Source organism: Oncorhynchus gorbuscha, linkage group LG21, assembly GCF_021184085.1.
Source record: "Oncorhynchus gorbuscha isolate QuinsamMale2020 ecotype Even-year linkage group LG21, OgorEven_v1.0, whole genome shotgun sequence".
In the NCBI taxonomy this organism is placed as follows: domain Eukaryota; kingdom Metazoa; phylum Chordata; class Actinopteri; order Salmoniformes; family Salmonidae; genus Oncorhynchus; species Oncorhynchus gorbuscha.
This window is the reverse complement of record NC_060193.1, coordinates 18,132,081-18,158,577: the sequence shown is the minus strand read 5'-3', so window position 1 is coordinate 18,158,577 and position 26,497 is coordinate 18,132,081. Positions and strand designations below refer to the sequence as shown.

Here is a 26,497-nt window from a genome sequence, read left to right as displayed (position 1 = left end):
AAGGAACATACAATTTGACATAACAATTAGGATCTGGCAAAAAATACTTGAATCAGTTATTTAAGGAACTCATTGCCCTTTATGGTTGTGAGGTCTGGGGTCCGCTCACCAACCAAGAATTCACAAAATGGGACAAACACCAAATTGAAACTGCATGCAGAATTCTGCAAAAACATCCTCCGTGTTCAACATAAAACAGCAAATAATGCATGCAGAGCAGAATTATAACGAAACCCACTAATTATTATTAAATTCTTCAACCACCTAAAAGGAAGCAATTCCCAAACCTTCCATAACAAAGCCACCTCCTACAGAGAAATAAACCTGGAGAAGAGCCCCCTAAGAAAGCTGGTCATGGGGCTCTGTTCATAAACACAAACAGACCCCACAGAGCCCCAGGACAGCAACACAATTAGACCCAACCAAATCATGAAAAAACTCAAAGATAATTACACATTAGAAAGAACTTACCAAAAAACAGAACAAACTGGAATGCTATTTGGCCCTAAATAGAGCGTACACCGTGGCAGAATACCTGACCACTTTGACTGACCCAAAATTAAGCAAATCTTTGACTATGTACAGACTCAGTGAGCATAGCCTTGCTATTGAGAAAGGCTGCCGAAGGCAGACCTGGCTCTCAAGAGAAGACAGACTATGTGCACACTGACCACAAAATGAGGTGGAAACTGAGCTGCACTTCCTGACCTCCTGCCAAATGACCATATCAGAGACAGTTTTCCACAGACCCACAAGTCCAATTTTGATTAACTCCCATATCTATTGGGTGAAATACCACAGTGTGACATCACAGCAGCAAGATGTGTGACCTGTTTCAACAAGAAAAGGGCAACCAGTGAAGAACAAACACCACTGTAAATACAACCTATATTTATGTTTATTTATTTTCCATGTTATACTTTAACTATCATTATAACACTATATATATACATAATATGACATTTGAAAAGTCTTTATTATTTTGGAACTTTTGCAAGAGTGATGTTTACTGTTAATTTTGTATTGTTTATTTAACTTTTGTTTATTATCTATTTCACTTGCTTTGGCAATGTAAACATATGTTTCCCATGCCAATAAAGCCCTTATTAAATTGAATTGAAATTGAATTGAGAGAGGAAGTTCCTCCTTCTTCCAGATGTGACGCCTACATCAATGAGGTAAATACACGGCTGTCGACGCTGCTGTAGTTCTTCTCTCCCTCTCTCTTTCTCTCTCTCCCTCTCTCTCTATCTCTCTCTCTCGCTCTCTCTCTCTCTCTCTCTCTCTCTCTCTCTCTCTCTCTCTCTCTCTCTCTCTCTCTCTCTCTCTCTCTCTCTCGCTTTCTCTCTCTCCCTCTCTCTCTCTCTCTCTCTCTCTCGCTCTCTCTCTCTCTCTTTCTCTCTCTCCCTCTCTCTCTATCTCTATCTCTCTCTCTCTCTCTCCGCTGAGCGCGTTGACCAACCTCGTCCACGCGTCAGAGAGCGATGTCTTAATAGTCACACAGCCAGAAAGAAAGTAACTTGTGGAGACAAAGGAGAGAGGAACTATGAAGCACTGAGATCGCAACGATTTCCCCCCACCCAACATCTGGATTTGAGTTTTTGGATAGACTTGTAGGATGCTTTTGTTTTTTTTACATTTAGTTATGATTGTTGGTACCACAAAACATTTGTTGTGCAGAACTTGAAGTGTGGCAAGAAATTATCCATGAGAACAGATTCGAGTACAATATTGTTTTAAAGGTAATCGCTAGGGATTATAATTGATAAAAACGTGGAAAGCCAATAGAAGCTGTCCGGTTGTGAAGCTCTTTATCGAGTATTTTTGGGGTGACTCGCACATACAGAGGAATGTTGCCCCGGCTAGAAAATGTGATCCAGCTCCTGACGCTGGCGTGCGGACTGTTCTTTGGAGTTGTTTCAACGGAAAACGAAGTAAAAGCAGAGGTAAGTAATTTTGTCGATATGCAAACACTTAGAAACGCAATTAAAACAAAATATTTAACTAGTATAATAAGATACTTATAAAGATACTTTGGTTAAGGTTTATGGGAGAAGGGGTGGGAGTATATCAACTACAGTGTGTGTTATAGGCCTAGTGTCGTCTCTTGTTTCTGTACTAGTCCGTATAATTGACTCTGTGTTCTTCTTTGTTTTTCATGATGGTTGACCTCTTCTCAATTGAATATAGTAAGAAATAAAAAATGAAAAGGTGGCAGCGGTAGCCTCGGGGTTAGAGAAGCCGGCCAGCATCCAGAGGGTTGTTTGAATCCCAGTGCTGAAGGGGGGGATGTAGCGCGGATTGAGCTGGTAACAAGGGGGTTGTTTGAATCCCAGTGCTGAAGGGGGGGATGTAGCGCGGATTGAGCTGGTAACAAGGGGTTGTTTGAATCCCAGTGCTGAAGGGGGACCTAGCGCTGATATGAGCTGGTAGCAATGGGGGTTGTTTGAATCCCAGTGCTGTGGGGGATGTAGCGCGGATTGAGCTGGTAAATGGGGGTTGTTTGAATCCCAGTGCTGAAGGGGGATCTTAGCAGTAGCATTGAGCTGGTAACCAGGGGGTTGCTGGCATCAATATTAAGTGCCACCTACCGCTGATATTCCCTTGAGCAATGAAATTAACCCCCTGTGTGTGTGTGTCGGGAGACAAATTTCCATCTCACGTGGACTAATAAAGTATATCTTAGCAGTAGCATCAAAGGGTGAGAGGACATGTGTCCAGTTCAGTAGAAAAAGAGATGGAAATGCCATGACACATTTTGTGGTTTAAACGAGGTGGGGTGAGGAGGGGAGTAGGAGTTGTGGAAACTGAAGTCAACTGCTTTATACTAAGGAACTGGGGCTTGTGTGTGTGTGTGTGTGTGTGTGTTAGGGTAATGGATTTAATCTGTACTGAGTGGTGGTAGAGACAGGAGACTGGAGAGGAAGCTGTTCTCTATTTTTGCAGGTACTGTCTAGAGAGCAACAGGCCCCATACCCTTTGTAACTGAAGTGACACTACTAACATAAACACTACATTTTGTCCCTCTATATTGTGTCATAGTGTACCTTCAAAATGATTAGGTCCCTGTCATGACGTCTCTAGCCTGGGGTAATTCTAGATCTGTCCTCCTCGGGCATTCCAGAACTCTCTATCCATCCCAGAGAGTACTTTAGCATATAACCCAACACATCAAGAATAACCATTGTTAGCCATGACTGCAATAGCCAAATGTCCAAGTCAACAGTATCCAATGGTGCTCATGCATTGCTCCAGTCTTTCTCAATGCAGGCCTGGTCTACATATAGAGCTCGTTCTTATTAAGATAGACAGGATGCTTGGAGGAACTCAGGTTCTGACTCAGTAACCACAAACAGCTGCAGTCTTAGTCAGCCAGACATGATGGATGTCCAAAATGGCACCCTATTCTAAAGTGCACTACTTTTAGGGAATCAGGTACCACTGAGTCAGTCAGACATGGTCAATCATTGCACTGTCAGTCAGAAATGCCCGAGAGACAATGTACCACATCTATGATCTATAGCATTGTAATAATAGTGTAACAACTGCACACAGCACTGAGACAGTAATAAAGCGTACACAGTGTCACAATAATACTGCAAATGTTGTCCATGACAGATCTAGGATCAGTTAACCCATCCCAAATCCTACCCATAATGTCTCCCGAAGGCCCATCAAATTTGCCCATGCTGCTATGGGAGTAGGCAGAAGATGCCCCTTACCCCACGATCAGATTCCCCAAATCCCAAAGAATGCCATAAGGAATATATTGAAAGATCTGAACCTGGAACAGCAGTTAGGGGAAACTTCTACCTCCTCCGCTCATATGCTCCCATAGCAGGCATGATGATAGATGGGATTATCACTAATTACCAGTTTCACTATTCCATCACCTGTATGGAACGGTAACCTATGATTAACTCAATGATGTCTGTTGTGTGGGAGAGATGAAGAACGGGAAATTAATGGATGACTTTCATAAAACCACAGAGAGTGATGAATAGGAATAGGTAATAGATCAGGTTGAAAGCACAGGTGGGTGTGACTTATACTGTGACATTCTGGGGGGGTCTCCATTTTTCTTTCATGGGACTTCATGTGTTTTAATAATAGTGAAAACATGTCATTTAACGGTACAAATATGTGTTACCTTTTCGTTTTGGCATGAACCCAACCAGTCATCTTATTTAGCCAATCAAATCACTTCAAAAAGTAGGACGACCTGCTCAGGTTCGTGCTCTGTGCGCTCGCGTCGTTTGACGTATAAAACACCAGAAAGTGTAACGCCATTCGGCGATTGCCATTGGGTCTGCACTCTTGCAGCCTAAATGAATTGATGTGTCCTGTTGACAAAAGGATCATTATGTAGAGAGAAACGTTTGTACACCTGAACAGGGGCTGAGATACGTGACTGTCCCAGGATGACAGGTGCAGACACACAGGGCATTTTCTTTTAATGACACAGAGGTGGGAGTGTTGGTTTAATTTTGGATTAACTGGAGCAGTACAAATTGCATATTAAACAAATAGCAGAAAGGTTCAATTAGTTTGCCTTTGTTGCATTTAGGGGGACTCATGTCTCATTCAGGGGTCTGAGACCCCCCTGGGCCCCCTGTCATTTCCACTCTGATGCCTACAAGATAACGATGAATGGTATAACAACAAGGACAACTCAGCAGGAGTGACATTTTCAGACATTCCTTTCATGGATTGTTTTTGTCTGGATTCACTGCCGCCTGATCCAACTTGATAGGCCATGGAGGCTAAGCCTACAATTTCACTTGAAGCTGTGATGAGTGAGGAGACTGGATGAGCAAATATTCACAGTCATAGTGGAACAAAATATAGGCCCAATGGAACAAAATGTAGGCCCAATGGAACAAAATATAGGCCCAACTTCACTTTGTGAATCATTTTGTCTTTATGCACATACTATAAACCCAATAGAGGTTTCCTTTATTTAGTTATATTTGTGTTTATTCACAAAAACACATCCTGTCTCACTTTTATTAAATTGCTGGTTGGACTTTATTTTAGCCAAAGGAAGTGAAAAGAAATGCAAACGAGATTCACAACATATCTGTCTGAATCTGAAAGTCCTTGAAGTTCTCTTCAAACACGATAACAGCAGACATCTGGAGGCAAGGTGACTGGCGTGTCTTAGGATCACAGGGAGGGAGGAGGTCATGAGGGGACAAATCCCATATGTGTTGGGCCCGGGGAAATATAAATACTAGAACGGAAATATATTCTCAGAGCTCAGAAATTAGACAGTGTGTGTACATTCAATATGTCTATCGCTGGTTCGCCCATCACAGAACATTGACGTGAATGGGAATGTCTGTTCTAGTCATTCTATTTCTATGCTTGGGCTTGGGCTCTCCCGCTGGGTCCTGAGGAGTCTTTGTTTGTTGTTGTGCGGTTGCAGCACACTGTTGGACACCTTTGGTGAAGTGCTGGTGCATACTGCTCATACACGTGCTCGCTGTCACTTAAACATGTTCAGGGAGGACGATATTCAGTTCATCTGATCTGCCACATGGGAAACAAACCAACTCGATGAATGTCTATGGAGAGATGGTGTGTTTATCCATTCCACTCAAGTACTATCGCTGCAGTTTCCATCCTAGAACCCAGGGCCAGATTAATGCAGGGGGCTAGCGGGGCTAAATCCCTGGGGCCATGAGGAACCAAACAAACAAAAATCTATAATAATCCTATTTTTAAAATGTTTATAATAATAATAAAGGAAATATATGTAGTATATATATATTTTTTTCTTTCTGCGACCGCCAACCACAGGAGGATTCAGGAGCCCGCTCTCAAAGAGTGTAGACAGGCTGCTGCTACCTGCTGCTAATTGTCAGATGGGGGAGGAAAGCACTTCGTGACATCTGCATATGTAAAAAAAGGCTTTATAAATACATTGGATTTGATTTAAGGGGCCTGGGTAAATGGTAAAATAGGGGGGCCTGCTTTGATTGGGTAACAGATTAATAAAAAATAAACTGCATAATAAATAAATGTGGCTGGTCAATTGAGTCCGGGGCTGGGCCCCAGCCCATAGGGGGCCCAAGAGGACAAATAAAATAGATAAATATATTATGTCACTTTTTTGTTATTATATTTTTTTGCCCAAACACAGGAGCCCACTCTCAGTGTTCAAAATACAACTGAGAACATAATATAGCCCCCCTGTATACTGTATCCCCCTTTACTCAACTGTTTCCTTTATTTTGGCAATTACCGGTTTGCCTACAGTCGGGAAGGCAGCAGTTTGGGCAGCATGCACACCAAATATACAGCTTGTTGCATTGTGGCCATAGAAATATAATCCATAGAAGGGTTTTGTAACCTCTTACCCTGGTAATTTGACTGTTAAACTCATGGGTACACTAGCAATGGATGCCAGTCCTGACTTTAATGGGAACTACCATCTATGGATTATATTTCTGTGGTTGGTTGTGGCTGTTGGTTTGCCTTTTGCACATTTCAAAATATATGTGCAGGAAAAAATAATACTAATCTATCTGTAGAACCAACAGAAGAAGAACATGTCTCAACAACTCACAATTTGTAGCTAACTGCAGCACTGTTTTTCAAAGTATCTCATCTTGAGATAGGCTATTGCCAAGCGCATTGGTCATCACTGTGAGTAGCCTATGGCTTGATCTTCATCATTAGGTGAGTCAGTCAGTGTGACACTGACTCACCTAATGTAGCCTACTGTAGCCTATGATATATATACTGTATATATATTTCCTCCTAATTTTGTACAATATGTGAGTCGATTCATTGGCCTGGGCTATTGTTTGTTTGAATTCAAGACCCAGATTGATCTCAGTTTCTCAGTCAGACTACCCACTCATTTCGGTCATTTGTGTGGTATTAAAAAATATTAAGCTAATGTCTTCTTGTCATCTAAATGATGTCAAATAGCATGAAATGCATTTTAAAAAGGCAGATTTTTTTTTCTGACCCTACTAATAAAAAAATGTCCCCATGTGTGGAAATCCTAAAAACACCTCTGCCCTGCTGGAACTGCTCATTATCTGTATAACAGTAGACTTATTCGGATTTAGCCATCATGGCCCAGTTGATTAATTACATGTATGAACCCAAGTTAGGACATTTGAGGCTCACAAATTGAACTCATGATATGTTCAATAATAGGTATAGAATATCTTTGTTGGGTTTGGTGTGATTGTGCAGACTGGAGCATGCTAGTACCCAGTGTTGGCTGTGCTTGCTCAGCATGCTCGAAGGTGTTAGAGTAGCCAAATGTGTTATCAGGTCCTTTAACATAGCATGCAGGCGTTCTGCATTGTGTTAAGCCTATATACACAGCAGCAGTACTTTAGTTAGCGTTAGCAAATCAAATTTTATTTGTCACATACACATGGTTAGCAGATGTTAATGCGAGTGTAGCGAAATGCTTGTATCGCCTGTGTCGGTGTAAGTGGGTGAGAGATGTGGGACACCACGCTAGGAGGTCAGGCAGTCTAATGTGTGTCTCAGACTCGCTTATGACCAAACTCTGGTCTCTGTTTTTTTTTCTTCCTTTGGCATCGTCCGAGGGGAACAACTGACTCAGTCTCTACTCTGTCTCCCTCAATTTTAGATTCAGCTTTAATGCTTCTGTCCCCTGTCCGTGTCTTTTCTCCCCTCTTCTTTGTCATTCCATACATCAGCCTGAGGGATTAAAGACGAGGGACAGGAGGGACAGGAAAACTATGCCACTACTTTCTCAGCCTGAGGGATTAAAGACGAGGGACAGGAAAACTATACCACTACTTTCTCAGCCTGAGGGATTAAAGACGAGGGACAGGAAAACTATACCACTACTTTCTCAGCCTGAGGGATTAAAGACGAGGGACAGGAAAACTATACCACTACTTTCTCAGCCTGAGGGATTAAAGACGAGGGACAGGAAAACTATACCACTACTTTCTCAGCCTGAGGGATTAAAGACGAGGGACAGGAAAACTATACCACTACTTTCTCAGCCTGAGCCTGGGATTAAAGACGAGGGACAGGAAAACTATACCACTACTTTCTCAGCCTGAGGGATTAAAGACGAGGGACAGGAAAACTATACCACTACTTTCTCAGCCTGAGGGATTAAAGACGAGGGACAGGAAAACTATACCACTACTTTCTCAGCCTGAGGGATTAAAGACGAGGGACAGGAAAACTATACCACTACTTTCTCAGCCTGAGGGATTAAAGACGAGGGACAGGAAAACTATACCACTACTTTCTCAGCCTGAGGGATTAAAGACGAGGGACAGGAAAACTATACCACTACTTTCTCAGCCTGAGGAAAACCAGACCCACTGTAGAAGACGTGTGGACTGAGGGGGTTGAAGACTGCTTCTGTTTTAGCAGATTGCTTGCAACCCAAATATCTGCAATATTTCCAATACTTTCACACTTGGCAGAGTTTCTAGATGTATTATGGTAGAGGCTGGTATGGAGCTTAAATAAACAAATGAATACTGGGGTTTTCAAACTGGGATACTGCAGGGGGTCCGTGATCATTTTTTTAATGTGAGAAATATGTATTTTGATGAAAATCGCTGGCTACAACAGAATACTGTTGTGGAAACAATGTTTATGTCTCTGTGTCCTGTCACGCCCTGACCTTAGAGACCCTTATTTATTCTCTATGTTTGGTTAGGTCAGGGTGTGACTCGGGTGGGAAAATCTATGTTTTCTATTTCTTTGTTGTTTTGCCGTGTGTGTGTGTGTGTGGTTCCCAATCAGAGGCAGCTGTCTATCGTTGTCTCTGTCATTTTCCATTTGGGTTTTGTGGGGTGTCGTTTTCTGTTTAGGTTGTTTCCCTGACAGAATTGTGCATTTTCGTTTTTATCCGTTTGTCATTTTGTTTGAGTGTTTTTTGTGAACATTAAATATGAACCATTTCCACGCTGCGCTTTGGTCTCATTCCGACGACGGTCATTACATGTCCAGTATGAAGGAAGTTAGAGGTAGTATCATGAGCCAATGCTAACTACCTCACTCGTCTAGAAGAACAGTTAGAACGCTGCCTGTTCCTGTTCATCCAACACTGGGGAAGTCGATAAATGGCTTAATTGACAAAATCTCAAACTATCCCTTTAATATAGAGGAAATTACAGTCATTGGAGCGAATTACAGTTTTTTTTCTGGATAGAACATTCTTAGGCGGGCCATCTGGTAATGTTTGGGATGGAAAAACTGTTTCAGTGTTCAAATGACCAAGTCCAGATAGGAAGATTGCAGAATCGATATTGAACTATATACATTTTGAAATAACAAGTATTCTCCCAGTCATTCAGGCCAGATGCCCATTGATTTAGTTAGAATGTTTGAGCAGAGGAACACAGCATTAACCATGGCAAAATGCATGGAATTGGCTTTAAATCTGCAAAATATTCTCTCAGCTCGATTGAAACATTTGTAAAATTGCAGAAAATTAGCTTTACAACAGCAAAATGTTTTCTCCGCCACCAAGATACAATACCTTTACCTTTCTATCTTATAGGCTATACTTATATATATTACATTTGATACTAATATATGTAGTTTATCCTCTTCCAAAGAACTGGGGAGGTGAAAAAATATGACTTTTACTTGCCATCGTCATTCACCTGATGATAAGACAAGATATTTGTTTTTTTTTGCAAACATTTGATGGGGGTCTCTGGGGCACCAGTTTGCCTGAGCGGAGATCCCAGGGCAAGAAAAGTTTGAGAACCTCTGCATTAGTACACAACTAAGTGAATACCATTGCATGTTTATCAACCCAACTGTGTGTAAACCCGACTGAATCATCTCTCCTTCAACACAAACTTACAATTGAATATGTCGTTGCAGTCACAGCATTATCGATCTGTTATTATTCCTACGACTATTATCAAACAGTGATGCCTAGGTACTAGTATGTTTTCAGGCCACTTTATCCTCAGGGTGTCTTCGCAGTCTCGTGACTGCCTGACCAATAGTTGCACCTGATCTCACCGTCATTTCATGCGATGTTATAGGACATTATGAATCATTATCTGCTGTTCCTGGAACTTCCTGCTGGTTTAAGTTCATGGCCGGCTTTGTTACTAATATTGGACCAAGTCTATCCATGTACAGTGCCTTCGGAAACTATTCAGAACCCTTCACGTTTTCCCACATTTTGTTGCGTTACAGCGCAGGTGCATCCTGTTTCCATTGATCATCCTTGAGATGTTTCTACAACTTGATTGGAGTCCACCTGTTGTAAATTCAATTGATTGGACATGATTTAGAAAGGCACACACCTGTCTATAAAAGGTCCCAGAGTTGACAGTGCATGTCAGAGACAAAAAAACCAAGCCATGAGGTTGAAGGAATTGTCCGTAGACCTCTGAGACAGGATTGTGTTGAGGCACAGATCTGGGGAAGGTTACCAAACAAATGTGGCATTATTGAAGGTCCCCAAGAACACAGTGGCCTCCATCATTCTTAAATGGAAGAAGTTTTGAACGTCCAAGACTCTTTCTAGATTTGGCAGCCCGGCCAAACTGAGCAGTCAGAGAAGAAGGGCCTTGGTCAGGGAGGTGACCAAGAACCTGATGGTCACTCTGACAGAGCTCTAGAATTTCTCTGCAGCAATCCACCAATCAAGTCTTATGTTATAGTGGCCAGACGGAAGACACTCCTCAGTAAAAAGCACATCTGGTGAAACGTCTGATGAAACCAAGATTGAACTCTTTGGCCTGAATGCCAAGTGTCACGTCTGGAGGAAACCTGGCACCATCCCTATGGTGAAGAAGGGTGGTGGCAGCATCATGCTGTGGGGATGTTTTTCAGTGGCAGGGACTGGGAGACGGGAAAGATGAACGGAGCAAAGTGCAGAGAGATCGTTGATGAAAACCTGCTCCAGAGCGCTCAGGACCTCAGACTGGGGGCCAAAGTTCACCATCCAACAGGACAACGACCCTAAGCACACAGCCTAGCAACGCAGGAGTGGCTTCGGGACAAGTCTCTGAGTGTCCTTGAGTGGCCCAGCCAGAGCCCGGACCTGTTTACAAAAAACGCATTCACATGGACCCTAGACTATGACCACACACACCTGGGTTTGTATTTACCCCAAGGCCAACAATAAGCGACGTTGAATTCCTAATAAATAGATCCGTTGACTGTGAGCGCTTGCTGGGAGTTCCACAGAAGAGGTGCGTGGGGCGGAGAGAGAGAAAGGGAGTGAGAGAGATATAGACTGAGAGAGAGGGAGAGAGAGAAAGGGAGTGAGAGAGATATAGACTGAGAGAGAGATATAGACTGAGAGAGGGAGAGAGAGAAAGGGAGAGAGAGATATATAGACTGAGAGAGAGGGAGAGAAGGAGAGAGAGAGTAGTCTTCTCAGTGTGAGGGAAACCTTTCATCCTGATGGAGCTGAGTGTGTTTTCACAGAGCCAGACGCGTCACCACAGTGGAGCCACAGCACACACTAGGAGCAGTCAGATAGAGACAAGGAGTGAGAGATGGAGAGAGAGAGAGAGGGAGAGAGTGCAAAGAGGGGGGAAGGAGTTTGTGGGAGAGGGCGGAAAGAAATACAGACGTGGAGAGAGGTTGGGGTTTGGGTGGTGAAGAAATGTGAGGCAGGTTAAGAAAGATGGAGGAAAACCAGAAGGGTTATGATACTGTGCGTACACACCATATCACAAATTGCTGAAAGAAGGGGCAGGCATTGACATGATCAGAGTGGGAGAGTTTCCCTTACTGTGCAGCCCACAACTGAACCTGGTTCTTTGTCTCTCTGTCTGCCTTCTGCTGTGGTTGTGTGTGGTCATATCTCTGGCCAGGTACAAGCCAGACGTTTCCTCGCCGTTTCTCACTTACACTCCTCTCTTTTACTCCCTCATTTCAATTGCTATTGATATTAAAAAAGACCTCTCCACTAAAACGACATGATATAGAGACATTGTCAGAAAGTGGAAGAATGACTATATTCACCAAACTAACTATAAAATGACGTAGACAGTCAGGGTTGGGGGTTTTCTGGGTTGACAGAAGAATTCTCTGTAATTGCACCGATTGAATGTGTGGTAAAGATTGTGACACTCACTGGCTGACTGTCTGTGCAGCATACACATACACACACGCACACACAGACACACACACACAGACACGCACACACACACCACAGGAGGTTGGTGGCACTATAATTGGGGAGGACGTGCTTGTGGTAATGGTTGGAGCAGAATCGGTGGAATGGTATCAAATACATCAAACACATGGTTTCTACATGGTTTCCACCTGGTTTCCACCTGGTTTCCACATGGTTTCCTCATGGTTTCCACATGGTTTCCACAGGGTTCCCACATGGTTTCCACATGGTTTCCTCATGGTTTCCACATGGTTTCCTCATGGTTTCCATCTGGTTTCCACATGGTTTCCACCTGGTTTCCTCATGGTTTCCACCTGGTTTCCACATGGTTTCCACCTGGTTTCCACATGGTTTCCACCTGGTTTCCACCTGGTTTCCACATGGTTTCCACATGGTTTCCACCTGGTTTCCACATGGTTTCCACCTGGTTTCCACATGGTTTCCTCATGATTCCTCTGTACTCATATTGTCTCTCACCCCACCCACTTGCCTCGTATTTACTCATCTCGTCTCTGATCCACCCACACACACACACATCCTTGTCTATGTTTTATAACATCACATAGGACTCATCTCCATCAGGTTTATGTTTGAGGATCAGTCTCTCGCTCTGTCTCCTTTCTCTCTTTCTCTCTCGCTCTCTCTCTCTGTCTCCTCTCTCTGTGCCTCCTCTCTCTTTGTCTCCCCTCTCTCTCTTTCTCTCTCTCTCTGTCTCCTCTCTCTCTGTCTCCTCTCTCTTTCTCTCTCTCTTTCTCTCTCTCTCTGTCTCCTCTCAAGTCCATTCAATTTAGTGCTTTGTTGTCATGGGAAACATATGTTAACATTGCCAAAGCAATTGAAATATAATACATCTCTCTCTTTCTCTCTCGCTCTCTCTCTCTGTCTTTCTCTCCTCTCTCTCCTCTCTGTCTCCCCTCTCTCTCTCTCTCTGTCTCTCTCTCCTCTCTGTCTCCTCTCTTTCTCTCTCTCTCCTCTCTGTCTCCTCTTTCTCTCATAGAGAGACTGTTGCGCTGAGCACTGATCAATGGCTAAAGATCATATCCTAGCTGTTTTGGTTGGAGAACTAGGAACAGAAACTTGAGCAGCTCTGCATGACCACTCTTGTGTTTGAGAGCGAGACAGAGGTGACACTTTAGAATTTACAAATTATTCCGGTGAAATGTTTCTGAAACACCATAGTCTGTTTTTCATTCTGGTTAAATATGATCTCACCTGGTGAAAGGCAGTTCTCCTGCCACTCAGATGAAGTAAAGATATTATTTCTTAGATGCTACTCCTTTCTTCCTCTGCATGTCGGGTCTGGCAGTGAACCCCCCAGGTTCTGACTGAGAGGATTGAAGAAGTTCGAGTCATCCCACGTCTGAAATGACATCCCTGTTTATTATGGTTCTCCTGTGTTTTATTTGGCTCTATTCTCCTCTCTCATCTCTCCTTACATCCCCACAACAAAGTCATAGTTCCCTTTCATTCTGCCCAGCATATCAAGCAGGGGAGACTGTGGGGATGGGATTGTTTTTATGGTATAAATAGAATATTAGTAACTCTTGCAAAAAGAAGAGGTTGGCTGGCTGGTTGGGTGTGTGTGTGTGTGTGTGTGTGTGTGTGTGTGTGTGTGTGTGTGTGTGTGTGTGTGTGTGTGTGTGTGTGTGTGTGTGTGTGTGTGTGTGTGTGTGTGTGTGTGTGTGTGTGTGTGTGTGTGTGTGTGTGTGTGTGTGTGTGTGTGTGTGTGTTCAGTCTGACCAGTCTCTTTCTGTTTGCTGTTGTAAGGAAGGCAGTGTGTGTTCCTGGTCAGCTTGGCATTGCTTTATGCAAACACTGGATACTGAGCTCCCAACCACCCACACACATACATATACAGTCTTTCTCTCCCTCTCTCTTTCCCTGTCAATCTCTCTGGCACACACACACATTCAGACTAGCACTGTGAGTAGGCCAACAGGCACACCCACACACACACACACATTTCGGCACACAATAATCCAAACATAGACATCTTTACAACAACATCCTGCCTCGTTCAGTATGACTGTATGGCTAATCATTGACTATCACCATGAATGGGTTGGTTTCTGTGTTGTTTCTGGCTGATGTGGTGGGAAACTTCACAGAGAGGGGAGGGAGGGGGGGGGGCGAGAGAGGGAGAGTATGTGTGTGTGTGTTTAGGCAATACTGTCAAAGACATGCCATGTAACCACATACGAGTGTCGTTTTCAATCTTTGTCTGCAAATACATTGTATTCTCCCGTGTCTAACCCTCCTTGTGCCCCTCTCTCTACCCCCCAGGTGTGGCTGCAGCAGTATGGCTACCTGCCCCCGGGTGATGTCCGAGCCCAGGCTATCCGTTCTCCCAAGTCCATCACCACAGCCATCACAGCCATGCAGAGGTTCTACGGCCTCGCCGTCACCGGCTCCATCGACATCAACACCCTACAGTGAGTACCAAGGACACTAAATGGAGGACTAAGCAGAGCAATGACTCCTGCTGACCTGAGATACATAATCACTGTGTGAATTGCACTGCTAATACAATTGCATTTTTATTTTTACCTTTATTCAAGTCAGTTAAGAACAAATTCTTATTTACAATGACGGCCTACCCCGGACAAACCTGGACGACGCTGGGCCAATTGTGCGCCGCCCTATGGGAGCAACCTCACTCATAAAGCCCCATAGCATTTTATGTTTTTAGGGCACAAAAGAATCAAAGAGTCTCAGGACAACTCAGAAATGAAATAGTTCATGGCACAGTGAGTGTGATTGACAGGTGTGTCTTGCTGTTGCCAGAGCGATGAAGAGGCCGCGTTGTGGCGTCCCGGACAAGTTTGGCTCTGAGCTGAAGAGCAACCTGAGGAGGAAGAGATACGCCGTACAGGGGCTGAAGTGGGACAAACAAGAGGTCACATTCAGGTGAGACTACAACACTGCCTTAGTACGACAACACAAAGTCCCAGATCTGTATGTGCGCTGGCCTCCATTGTGCTATGCCACTCATGACAATGAGTGGCAGGGAGTTGGAAGGATGGCACAAACAGACTGGCACTTAGGCAACGGTTGTAATGTCTGTGTAAGTCTTGTGAAAAGGTTTGTTTAATTTGAATCAGACTAAATGTAAATGAACCAGGATCTGATTCTACAGGAATACTGATTCAAATCAAAACAGATTCATATTGAGTATCAAGGAAGAATTGCAAAAAGTTCCACAAAAGAATGCAGAGAAAGAGCCAGTACATCTCTTTTATATTTATAATGTACTAACATCTGCTATTTCCTCCCTGTCGCTCTCCTAGCATTCAGAACTACACCCCTAAGATTGGGGAGTACGCTACATACGAGGCCATCCGCCGGGCTTTTAAGGTGTGGGAGGCCGCCATCCCGCTCCGCTTCCGAGAGATCCCTTACAGCCACATCCGGGACAAGGTCGACAAGTACGCTGACATCATGCTCTCCTTCTCCGAGGGTTTCCACGGCGACAGCACGCCGTTCGACGGCGAGGGTGGCTTCCTGGCTCACGCGTACTTCCCCGGCAACGGGATAGGGGGCGACACGCACTTCGACAACGCCGAACCCTGGACGACCGGCTACGTCGACCAAGGAGGTAAGAGACAGAGGAATGGAGGAGGGAGGAAGGGGAAGAAGGAAGGGAGATGGCCAGAAAGAGGGTTTTCACTGGGTTCCCATAGTACAATCATTCTCAAATATACTGTACTGGTAGGGCGTCTGAACTTTGTTAGGTGAACGTGCTGCTTTTAGTTTCTATTCAAACAGTCTCTTCCCATCTGCTCGTTCCTCCTCTCTCAATTCAAGGGGCTTTATTGGCATGGGAAACACGTGTTGTGAAATAGATAATAAACAAAAGTGAAACAAACAGTAAAGAAATAACTAAAATGAGCAGTAAACATTACACACAAAATTTCCAAAAGAATATAGACATTTCAATTGTCATATTATGTCTATATACAGTGTTATTGTCATGTTTGTCATTTATTTTCATGTCTTGTCCCTGTGCTCCCCATGCTATTCGTTTCCCTCTGCTGGTCTTATTTGGTTCTTTCCCTCCTTCTATCCCTCTCTCTCCCCCTCCCTCTCTCACTCTCTCGCTCTCTCTTCTCTCTATCGTTCCGTTCCTGCTCCCAGCTGTTCCTATTCCCCTAATCATCATTTAGTCTTCCCACACCTGTTCCCGATCCTTTCCCCTGATTAGAGTCCCTATTTATTCCTTTGTGATCCGTTCCTGTCCCGTCGGTTCCTTGTATTGTATTCACCATGCTGTGATTGCGTTTCGCCCTGTCCTGTCGTGTTTTTGCTGTGATTGTGTATCGCCCTGTCCTGTCGTGTTTTTTTGCCTTCATCAGATGCTGCGTGTGAGCAGGTGTCTCTGTCGACTACGGCCTGCGCCTAAGCGACCTGCAGTCTGTGGCCGCTTCTCCAGTTATTTCCCTCTACAAGTCTAGAGGATTTCTGTTATTCCCTGTTTGGACTTAAATAAACTCTGTTTCTGTTAAGTCGCTTTTGGGTCCTCTTTCACCTGCATGACAGAAGGAACCGACCAAGTAATGGACCCAGCGACTTCAGACGCTCGTTACACTGCCGTCGAGAGGAGCCATGCTCGGCAGACACGAGCAGGAATTGTCTGCTGCTCGCCATGCCGTGGAGAACCTGGCCGCTCAGGTTTCCGACCTCTCTGGACAGTTCCAGAGTCTACGTCTCGTGCCACCTGTTACTTCCTGGCCTGCCGAGCCTCCAGAACCTAGGGTTAATAACCCACCTTGCTACTCCGGGCAGCCCACTGAGTGCCGCTCCTTTCTCACGCAGTGTGAGATTGTGTTCTCTCTCCAACCCAACACATACTCTAGAGAGAGAGCTCGGGTTGCTTACGTCATTTCACCCTTACTGGCCGGGCTAGAATGGGGCACAGCTATCTGGGAGGCAAGGGCTGATTGCTCTAACAAGTTCCAGAACTTTAAAGAGGAGATGATTCGGGTTTTTGACCGTTCAGTTTTTGGTAGGGAGGCTTCTAGGGCCCTGGCTTCCTTATGCCAAGGTGAACGGTCCATAACGGATTATTCTATTGAGTTTCGCACTCTTGCCTCTAGTGAGTGGAACTGCGCTGCTCGCTCGTTTTCTGGAGGGACTCCACGCAGTGGTTAAGGATGAGATTCTCTCCCGGGAGGTTCCTTCAGATGTGGACTCTTTGATTGCTCTCGCCATCCGCATAGAACGACGGGTAGATCTTCGTCACCGGGCTCGTGGAAGAGAGCTCGCATCAACGGTGTTTCCCTGCTCCGGCAACCATCTCCCTCCCTGGCTTTGAGACTGAGCCCATGCAGCTGGGAGGGATTCGCATCTCGACTAAGGAGAGGGAACGGAGGATCACCAACCGCCTGTGCCTCTATTGCGGAGTTGCTGGACATTTTGTTAATTCATGTCCAGTAAGAGGCCAGAGCCCATCAGTAAGCGGAGGGCTACTGGTGAGCGCTACTACTCTGGTCTCTTCATCTAGATCTTGTACTACTATGTCGGTCCATCTACGCTGGACCGGTTCGGGTGCTACATGCAGTGCCTTGATTGACTCTGGGGCTGAGGGTTGTTTCATGGACGAAGCATGGGTTCGGAAACATAACATTCCTTTCAGACCGTTAGACAAGCCTACGCCCATGTTTGCCTTAGATGGTAGTCATCTTCCCAGTATCAGATTTGAGACACTACCTTTAACCCTCACAGTATCTGGTAACCACAGTGAGACTATTTCTTTTTGATTTTCCGTTCACCGTTTACACCTGTTGTTTTGGGTCATCCCTGGCTAGTATGTCATAATCCTTCTATTAATTGGTCTAGTAATTCTATCCTATCCTGGAACGTTTCTTGTCATGTGAAGTGTTTAATGTCTGCCATCCCTCCCGTTTCTTCTGTCCCTACTTCCCAGGAGGAACCTGGCGATTTGACAGGAGTGCCGGAGGAATATCATGATCTGCGCACGGTCTTCAGTCGGTCCCGAGCCAACTCCCTTCCTCCTCACCGGTCGTATGATTGTAGTATTGATCTCCTTCCGGGGACCACTCCTCCTCGAGGTAGACTATACTCTCTGTCGGCTCCCGAACGTAAGGCTCTCGAGGATTATTTGTCTGTGTCTCTTGACGCCGGTACCATAGTGCCTTCTTCTTCTCCGGCCGGGCGGGGTTCTTTTTGTTAAGAAGAAGGACGGTACTCTGCGCCCCTGCGTGGATTATCGAGGGCTGAATGACATAACGGTTAAGAATCGTTATCCGCTTCCCCTTATGTCATCAGCCTTCGAGATTCTGCAGGGAGCCAGGTGCTTTACTAAGTTGGACCTTCGTAACGCTTACCATCTCGTGCGCATCAGAGAGGGGACGAGTGGAAAACGGCGTTTAACACTCCGTTAGGGCATTTTGAGTACCGGGTTCTGCCGTTCGGTCTCGCCAATGCGCCAGCTGTTTTTCAGGCATTAGTTAATGATGTTCTGAGAGACATGCTGAACATTTTTGTTTTTGTCTATCTTGACGATATCCTGATTTTTTCTCCGTCACTCGAGATTCATGTTCAGCACGTTCGACGTGTTCTACAGCGCCTTTTAGAGAATTGTCTCTACGTAAAGGCTGAGAAGTGCTCTTTTCATGTCTCCTCCGTTACTTTTCTCGGTTCCGTTATTTCCGCTGAAGGCATTCAGATGGATTCCGCTAAGGTCCAAGCTGTCAGTGATTGGCCCGTTCCAAGGTCACGTGTCGAGTTGCAGCGCTTTTTAGGTTTCGCTAATTTCTATCGGCGTTTCATTCGTAATTTCGGTCAAGTTGCTGCCCCTCTCACAGCTCTTACTTCTGTCAAGACGTGTTTTAAGTGGTCCGGTTCCGCCCAGGGAGCTTTTGATCTTCTAAAAGAACGTTTTACGTCCGCTCCTATCCTCGTTACTCCTGACGTCACTAGACAATTCATTGTCGAGGTTGACGCTTCAGAGGTAGGCGTGGGAGCCATTCTATCCCAGCGCTTCCAGTCTGACGATAAGGTTCATCCTTGCGCTTATTTTTCTCATCGCCTGTCGCCATCTGAGCGCAACTATGATGTGGGTAACCGTGAACTGCTCGCCATCCGCTTAGCCCTAGGCGAATGGCGACAGTGGTTGGAGGGGGCGACCGTTCCTTTTGTCGTTTGGACAGACCATAAGAACCTTGAGTACATCCGTTCTGCCAAACGACTTAATGCCCGTCAAGCTCGTTGGGCGTTGTTTTTCGCTCGTTTCGAGTTTGTGATTTCTTACCGTCCGGGTAGCAAGAACACCAAGCCTGATGCCTTATCCCGTCTGTTTAGTTCTTCTGTGGCTTCTACTGATCTCGAGGGGATTCTTCCTTATGGGCGTGTTGTCGGGTTGACAGTCTGGGGAATTGAAAGACAGGTTAAGCAAGCACTCACGCACACTGCGTCGCCGCGCGCTTGTCCTAGTAACCTCCTTTTCGTTCCTGTTTCCACTCGTCTGGCTGTTCTTCAGTGGGCTCACTCTGCCAAGTTAGCTGGTCATCCCGGTGTTCGAGGCACTCTTGCGTCTATTCGCCAGCGCTTTTGGTGGCCGACTCAGGAGCGTCCGTTTCGTGGCTGCGTGTTCAGACTGCGCGCAGAAGAAGTCTGGTAATTTTTTTCTGCTTCTGCTCCTGGTCTTGCTGGGTCTCAGTCTGTTCCCTGCCATCGCATCTCTCCTGTTCTTGTTCCTGCCCTTGCTGTGTCTCAGTCTGTCCCTAGTTCTCATTTTTTTTTAGAGTAGTACCCTAGTTTCCCTTTTTATCGTTTTTCGTTACGGTCCTGAGGAGAGGAGTTGGGTTCTTTCTCGGGACGTGCTGGACCGTTTGATCTATGATTTCCTCCGTTGCCGCCAGTGTTCCTCCTCGAGAGCGCCAGGAGGCGCTCGGTGAGTGGGGGGTACTGTCATGTTTGTCATTTATTATCATGTCTTGTCCCTGTGCTCCCCATGCTATTCGTTTCCCTCTGCTGGTCTTATTTGGTTCTTTCCCTCCTTCTATCCCTCTCTCTCTCCCTCTCTCACTCTCTCGCTCTCTCTTCTCTCTATCGTTCCGTTCCTGCTCCCAGCTGTTCCTATTCCCCTAATCATCATTTAGTCTTCCCACACCTGTTCCCGATCCTTTCCCCTGATTAGAGTCCCTATTTATTCCTTTGTGATCCGTTCCTGTCCCGTCGGTTCCTTGTATTGTATTCACCATGCTGTGATTGCGTTTCGCCCTGTCCTGTCGTGTTTTTGCTGTGATTGTGTATCGCCCTGTCCTGTCGTGTTTTTTTGCCTTCATCAGATGCTGCGTGTGAGCAGGTGTCTCTGTCGACTACGGCCTGCGCCTACCCGAAGCGACCTGCAGTCTGTGGCCGCTTCTCCAGTTATTTCCCCTCTACAAGTCTAGAGGATTTCTGTTATTCCCTGTTTGGACTTAAATAAACTCTGTTTCTGTTAAGTCGCTTTTGGGTCCTCTTTCACCTGCATGACAGTTATAATGATGTGCAAATAGTTAAAGTACAGAAGGGGAAATAAATCAACATAAATATGGGTTGTATTTACAATGGTGTTTGTTCTTCACTGGTTGCCCTTTTTTTGTGGCGACAGATCACAAACATTGCTGCTGTGATGTCACACTGGTATTTCACCCAATAGATATGGGAGTTTATCAAAAGTGAATTTGTCTTCGAATTCTTTGTGGGCCTGTGTAATCTGAGGGAAATATGTGTGTCTCTCAAATTCAAATAGCTCAATTGGCATGACAAACATTGTCTAAATATTGCCGAAGCATCGATGTTACGACTTTATCGAGTTAAATACATAGTAGTAATAATAATAAAAGTATCTTTCCCTCTCTCTCTCTCTCTCTCTCTCTCTGTCCCTCTCTCTCCTCTCTGTCCCTCTCTCCTCTCTGTCCCTCTCTCCTCTCTGTCCCTCTCTCTCTCTCTGTCCCTCTCTCTCCTCTCTGTCCCTCTCTCTCTCTCTGTCCCTCTCTCACCTCTCTGTCCCTCTCTCACCTCTCTGTCCCTCTCTCTCTCTCTCTGTCCCTCTCTCTCTCTCTGTCCCTCTCTCTCTCTCTGTCCCTCTCTCTCTCTCTCTCTCTCTCTCTCTCTCTCTGTCTCTCTCTCTCTCTCTCTCTCTCTCTCTCCTCTCTGTCTCTCTCTCTCTCTCTCTCTCTGTCTCTCTCTCTCTCTGACCCTCTCTCTCTCTCTGTCCCTCTCTGTCCTCTCTGTCCCTCTCTCTCTCTGTCCCTCTCTCTCTCTCTGTCCTCTCTCTCTCTCTCTGTCCCTCTCTCCTCTCTGTCCCTCTCTCTCCTCTCTGTCCTCTCTCTCTCTCTGTCCCTCTCTCACCTCTCTGTCCCTCTCTCTCTCTCTCTGTCCCTCTCTCTCTCTCTCTCTGTCCCTCTCTCTCTCTCTGTCCCTCTCTCTCTCTCTGTCCCTCTCTCTCTCTCTCCCTCTCTCTCTCTCTCTCTCTCTCTCTCTCTCTCTCCTCTCTGTCTCTCTCTCTCTCTCTCCTCTCTGTCCCTCTCTCTCTCTCTGTCCCTCTCTCTCCTCTCTGTCCCTCTCTCTCCTCTCTGTCCCTCTCTCTCTCTCTGTCCCTCTCTCTCTCTCTGTCCCTCTCTCTCTCTCTCTCTGTCCCTCTCTCTCTCTCTCTGTCCCTCTCTCTCCTCTCTGTCCCTCTCTCTCCTCTCTGTCCCTCTCTCTCCTCTCTGTCCCTCTCTCTCCTCTCTGTCCTCTCTCTCTCTCTCTCTGTCCCTCTCTCTCCTCTCTGTCCCTCTCTCTCCTCTCTGTCCCTCTCTCTCCTCTCTGTCCCTCTCTCTCCTCTCTGTCCCTCTCTCTCTCTCTGTCCCTCTCTCTCCTCTCTGTCCCTCGCTCTCCTCTCTGTCCCTCTCTCTCTCTCTGTCCCTCTCTCTCCTCTCTGTCCTCTCTCTCTCTCTCTCTCTCTCTCTCTCTCTCTGTCCCTCTCTCTCCTCTCTGTCCCTCTCTCTCTCTGTCCCTCTCTCTCCTCTCTGTCCCTCTCTCCTCTCTGTCCCTCTCTCTCCAGGTAATGATGTGTTCCTGGTTGCGGTCCATGAGTTGGGTCACGCCCTGGGTCTAGAACACTCCAACGACCCGTCTGCCATCATGGCTCCATTCTACCAGTGGATGGACACAGAGAACTTCCAGCTGCCTGATGACGATCGCCACGGCATCCAGGCAATCTATGGTGAACACCCAGTTCCATTGGAATGCTGTAGCTATGTTCCTGGATTGTTACGGCAACATTCAACACAAAACTGTCTCTTCTTTGTAATGGTTCAGGAATGCTAGAAAGTTCTAATCTAGTTCAACATTTACACGGCATGAAGGACGTTTCAAATCTCATTCGGTTCAGAAAGCATTCTGTTCACTTTGGGAATTCACTCAGTCCCCTCAGTTCTACCTCTGCTTATAGGCGTTCCTTATGTTGTCCTGACCGTGTTCCACCACAGGGTCGTCCGGAGCGCCACCCCCTCCCCCCCGCCCCACCAGACCCTCCAAGCCAGACCAGCCTGGACTCGGACCAGACGTCTGCGAGGGACACTTCGACTCCATCGCCATCCTCAGGGGGGAGATGTTTGTCTTTAAGGTACGTCTTAAACACAGTGGCAAACTTAGACATGAGGATACACACGGACATGAATACAATAGACCACAGGACACAGGAACACACACCGATACACATTGCATTGATGTTGACATAAATAGACTTAGTTACATACAGTGAGGACTGAACGACACAAAATGACCAGAACCTAGGTGTGTATATGCACTATACAACGCAAACAGGATCAGCTATAAAGTGTGCTAACACTGTGTCTCTGTCTCTCTGGCGCAGGATAAATGGCTGTGGCGTGTGCGGAACAACAAGGTTCTCCAGGGTTACCCCATGCCCATCGGTCACTTCTGGAAGGGACTGCCACCAAACATCAACGCCGCCTACGAGAGGAACGATGGCAAATTTGTGTTCTTCAAGGGTAGGTCTAGTTTTGAATTAAATCAAATCAAATCAAATGTATTTATATAGCCCTTCGTACATCAGCTGATATCTCAAATTATTTACGAGGACTTTTCATTCATAACAGTTCTGTCTAGTAGTTATTCATTGTTGTTGTTTTTACAGTATGTAGATGACTTCAGATGTATGTAGTCATGCTTTTTTATTCCCTCCCTCTAGGTGACAAGTACTGGGTGTTTACAGAGTCCAGTATGGAACAGGGTTACCCTAAGACTCTGAAGGAGCTGGGCACAGGGCTGCCCAAAGACAAGCTGGACGCTGCCCTCTTCTACACCCCCACCGGACAGACATACTACTTCAGAGGGACCAAGTGAGTCTTTGTCTGTCTGTCGGTGTGTGAGTCTGTCTTTATGTCTGTCTGTCGGTCTTGTCTGTCGGTGGGTGAATCTGTCTTTATGTCTGTCTGTCGGTCTTGTCTGTCGGTGGGTGAATCTGTCTTTATGTCTGTCTGTCGGTGGGTGAGTGTTTTTGTCTGTCTGTCAGTCTGTCTGTCGGTGGGTGAGTCTGTCTGTCGGTCTGTCTGTCGGTGGGTGAGTCTGTCTGTCTGTCTGTCTGTCTGTCTGTCTGTCTGTCTGTCTGTCTGTCTGTCTGTCTGTCTGTCTGTCTGTCTGTCTGTCTGTCTGTCTGTCTGTCTGTCTGTCTGTCTGTCTGTCTGTCTGTCTGTCTGTCTGTCTGTCTGTCGGTGGATGAATCTGTCTTTATGTCTGTCTCTTGATTTGTCTCTCTCCCTCTCTTTCTTCATCCACTCTCTTACATCTATCTACCCATACCTATCCTCTCTCTTTCCCTCATTCTTTCTCCCTTTCCTCTCCATTACTGACTTCCCCTCTCTCTCTGTCTGTCAGGTATTACCGTTTCAATGAGCAGTCCCAGACTGTGGACAGAGACTACCCCAAACCCATCAACACATGGCAGGGTGTCCCCGACAACATCAAGGCTGCCATCATGAGCGAAGAAGGATGTAAGTGTGTGTGGGGGACAGTGAGTTGCATGCCTGCATGTTTGAACGCTATCTTGTGTCAGTGTCAAATAGCATTTCTATGAACGAGTGTCTACATTAGCATAACACCTCAACATATATATAATATAGTAGAATATCTGAAGCTCGTAGTAAAGTCCGTGTTTGTGTGAAATTCATTTTCCCCCCAGCCTACACCTACTTCTATAAAGCCAACAAGTACTGGAAGTTCAACAACCAACACATGAGGGTGGAGTCGGGCTACCCCAAGTCGGTGCTCAGCGAATGGATGGGCTGTGCAGGGGAGGAGCCTAAGAAGCGGGACGGCAAGGAGGAAGTCATCATCATCGAGGTGGAGGAGGGAGAAGGCGGGGCCACGGCGGCGGCCGTGGTGATCCCCCTCCTCCTATTGGTCTGCGTGGTCCTCACTCTGGGAGCCCTGCTGTTCTTCAGGAAGTACGGGACGCCACGACGTCTCCTCTACTGCCAGAGATCTCTACTGACTAAGGTTTAGAGACACACTGAATGAACCAATGACGCAGAGGGACTGAGAGAGATAAAGTGTCTGAACGAATTGAAAGATTGAAAGAAAGAGGGGAGAGGGAGGGACAGGGTGAGGAAACAGAGGAGGAAAGGGGGGTGAAAGAAGTTGGATTGTGTGGTAAGCAAGAAGAGGTAATGTCATGAGGGGTTGGTTGGTTGGATGTTGGGGTTTGGTCCATTGGTTGAGTTGTATATACCACAGACAGAGGATGAGAGAGAGAGAGAGAGAGAGAGAGAGAGAGAGAGAGAGAGAGAGAGAGAGAGAATCTGAATTAGGAAAGATGTGTATTTGTATGTTACCTATTTACATGTACAGCTCTGCGGGTTTGAGATCTGGACCAGGCCCCAACACACAAAGAGATGATGATGATTGTGACCAACATCCTGTGTAGTTGACACCCCATCTGCAATACATCTACTATCATGTCCCTCCCTCCATTCTATCCTTCTCCCCTTTGTTTTCCTCCCTCTCCTAAATCCTCCCTCCATTCTATCCTTCTCCCCTTTGTTTTCCTCCCTCTCCTAAATCCTCCCTCCCATCTGCTTGACGACTCCAGCTGAACCGCTGTCTGAATTAAATGTTTCACCCTGCAGTATATAATATACTTTCTTGTTTCATTTTTGATTTCGCTCTCAAATCAGGCATGATCACAAACAATCATCTCTCTCCTCCTTGTTTCCCCCCTGTGCTCCAGCTACAGTGGCACATAGCCACCACAGGAGGTTGGTGGCACCTTAATTGGGGAGGACGGGCTCGTGGTAATGGCTGGAGCGGAATAGGCGGAATGGTATCAAACACGTGGTTTATATGTGCATGATGACATTCCATTTGCTCCGTTCCAGACAATATCATGAGCCGCCCTCCCCTCCACTGATAACCACATCAGGTCTTATAGCTGTTGCAAAGGGAATGTAATAGGGTGCTCTCCCTACCCAGGGCTGAAATGAGACAGGCTCAGAAATGAAGGTCATGTCAGGAAGAGAGGGTCCAAGATGGCTGCCGTTTATACACATTGACAATGACATTTGACCTCTGTAGTAGTCCACACAAAAAAAAAATGCTTTTCCTCCCAGTTGCCGTACATGTTTCTCTGTACACCTCTGTTTAAACCATATCTCAAATTGCTCAAGCCCTCAGTACAGAGCCTGGTCCCAGTAAGCAGTCAACGTTGGATGGAATTAAAGTAGCCATTTTTACTCAATTAAAGCCAGTTTCAATGTTACTACAAAGAAAAGCGGTGCAGTTAGATCACATAGTACCCTCTCCAAATGCTGATGTCTTATCGTGGTCTTTTTTTGTTTTGGTAGCATCATTGTAAGAAATGTTGTTGTTATTATTATGACTATAGTTATTATTATTGTTGTTCTCCGGGCGTAGTCCTTTGGTAAATTGTGTTTGTTGTTTTCATACATTGTCATTTTGAGTCCTGCTGGACAGAGGCTATAACGTGACAAGGGTTAAATCTAAATGGATCCCATTTTGCCATTGAAGTGGTGGACTTGGACAGTACAGAGGGGAGGGGGTATTTTAAGATTTTGGAAAATGTTTCCTTTTTTTCGAAACACTTATTTTCCCATTGATTGGTTGGCATATAAAGACAATCAAACAAAACTATTTATAAGTCATTCTGATGGTGCTTCATGGTTTTTTTTTGTATTACACAAATCAAATAACAATAACAACAATGATAATGGTAATGATATTTATAATGATAATGATATTTATAATGATAATGATATCAAAAAAAAAGGGAATACATTTTGTTTTGGCCAATTTTTCAACTTTTTGTATTTCATGCATTAAATTGAAATAAAAAAATATTTTCTAAAA

General features: G+C 45.6%; 1 protein-coding gene across 1 annotated transcript; it reads left to right on the top strand.

Moving 5' to 3' along the window:
- The first annotated feature begins 1,401 nt into the window (after positions 1-1,401).
- On the top strand, positions 1,402-26,497 carry LOC124008505 (matrix metalloproteinase-14-like). Its single transcript, XM_046319823.1, has 10 exons — positions 1,402-1,946; positions 14,405-14,553; positions 14,906-15,028; positions 15,409-15,716; positions 22,173-22,334; positions 22,600-22,736; positions 22,986-23,124; positions 23,325-23,475; positions 24,011-24,126; positions 24,315-26,497. The coding sequence occupies exons 1-10, from the start codon at positions 1,851-1,853 to the stop codon at positions 24,635-24,637; spliced, it is 1,704 nt and encodes a 567-aa protein (XP_046175779.1). The 5' UTR covers positions 1,402-1,850; the 3' UTR covers positions 24,638-26,497.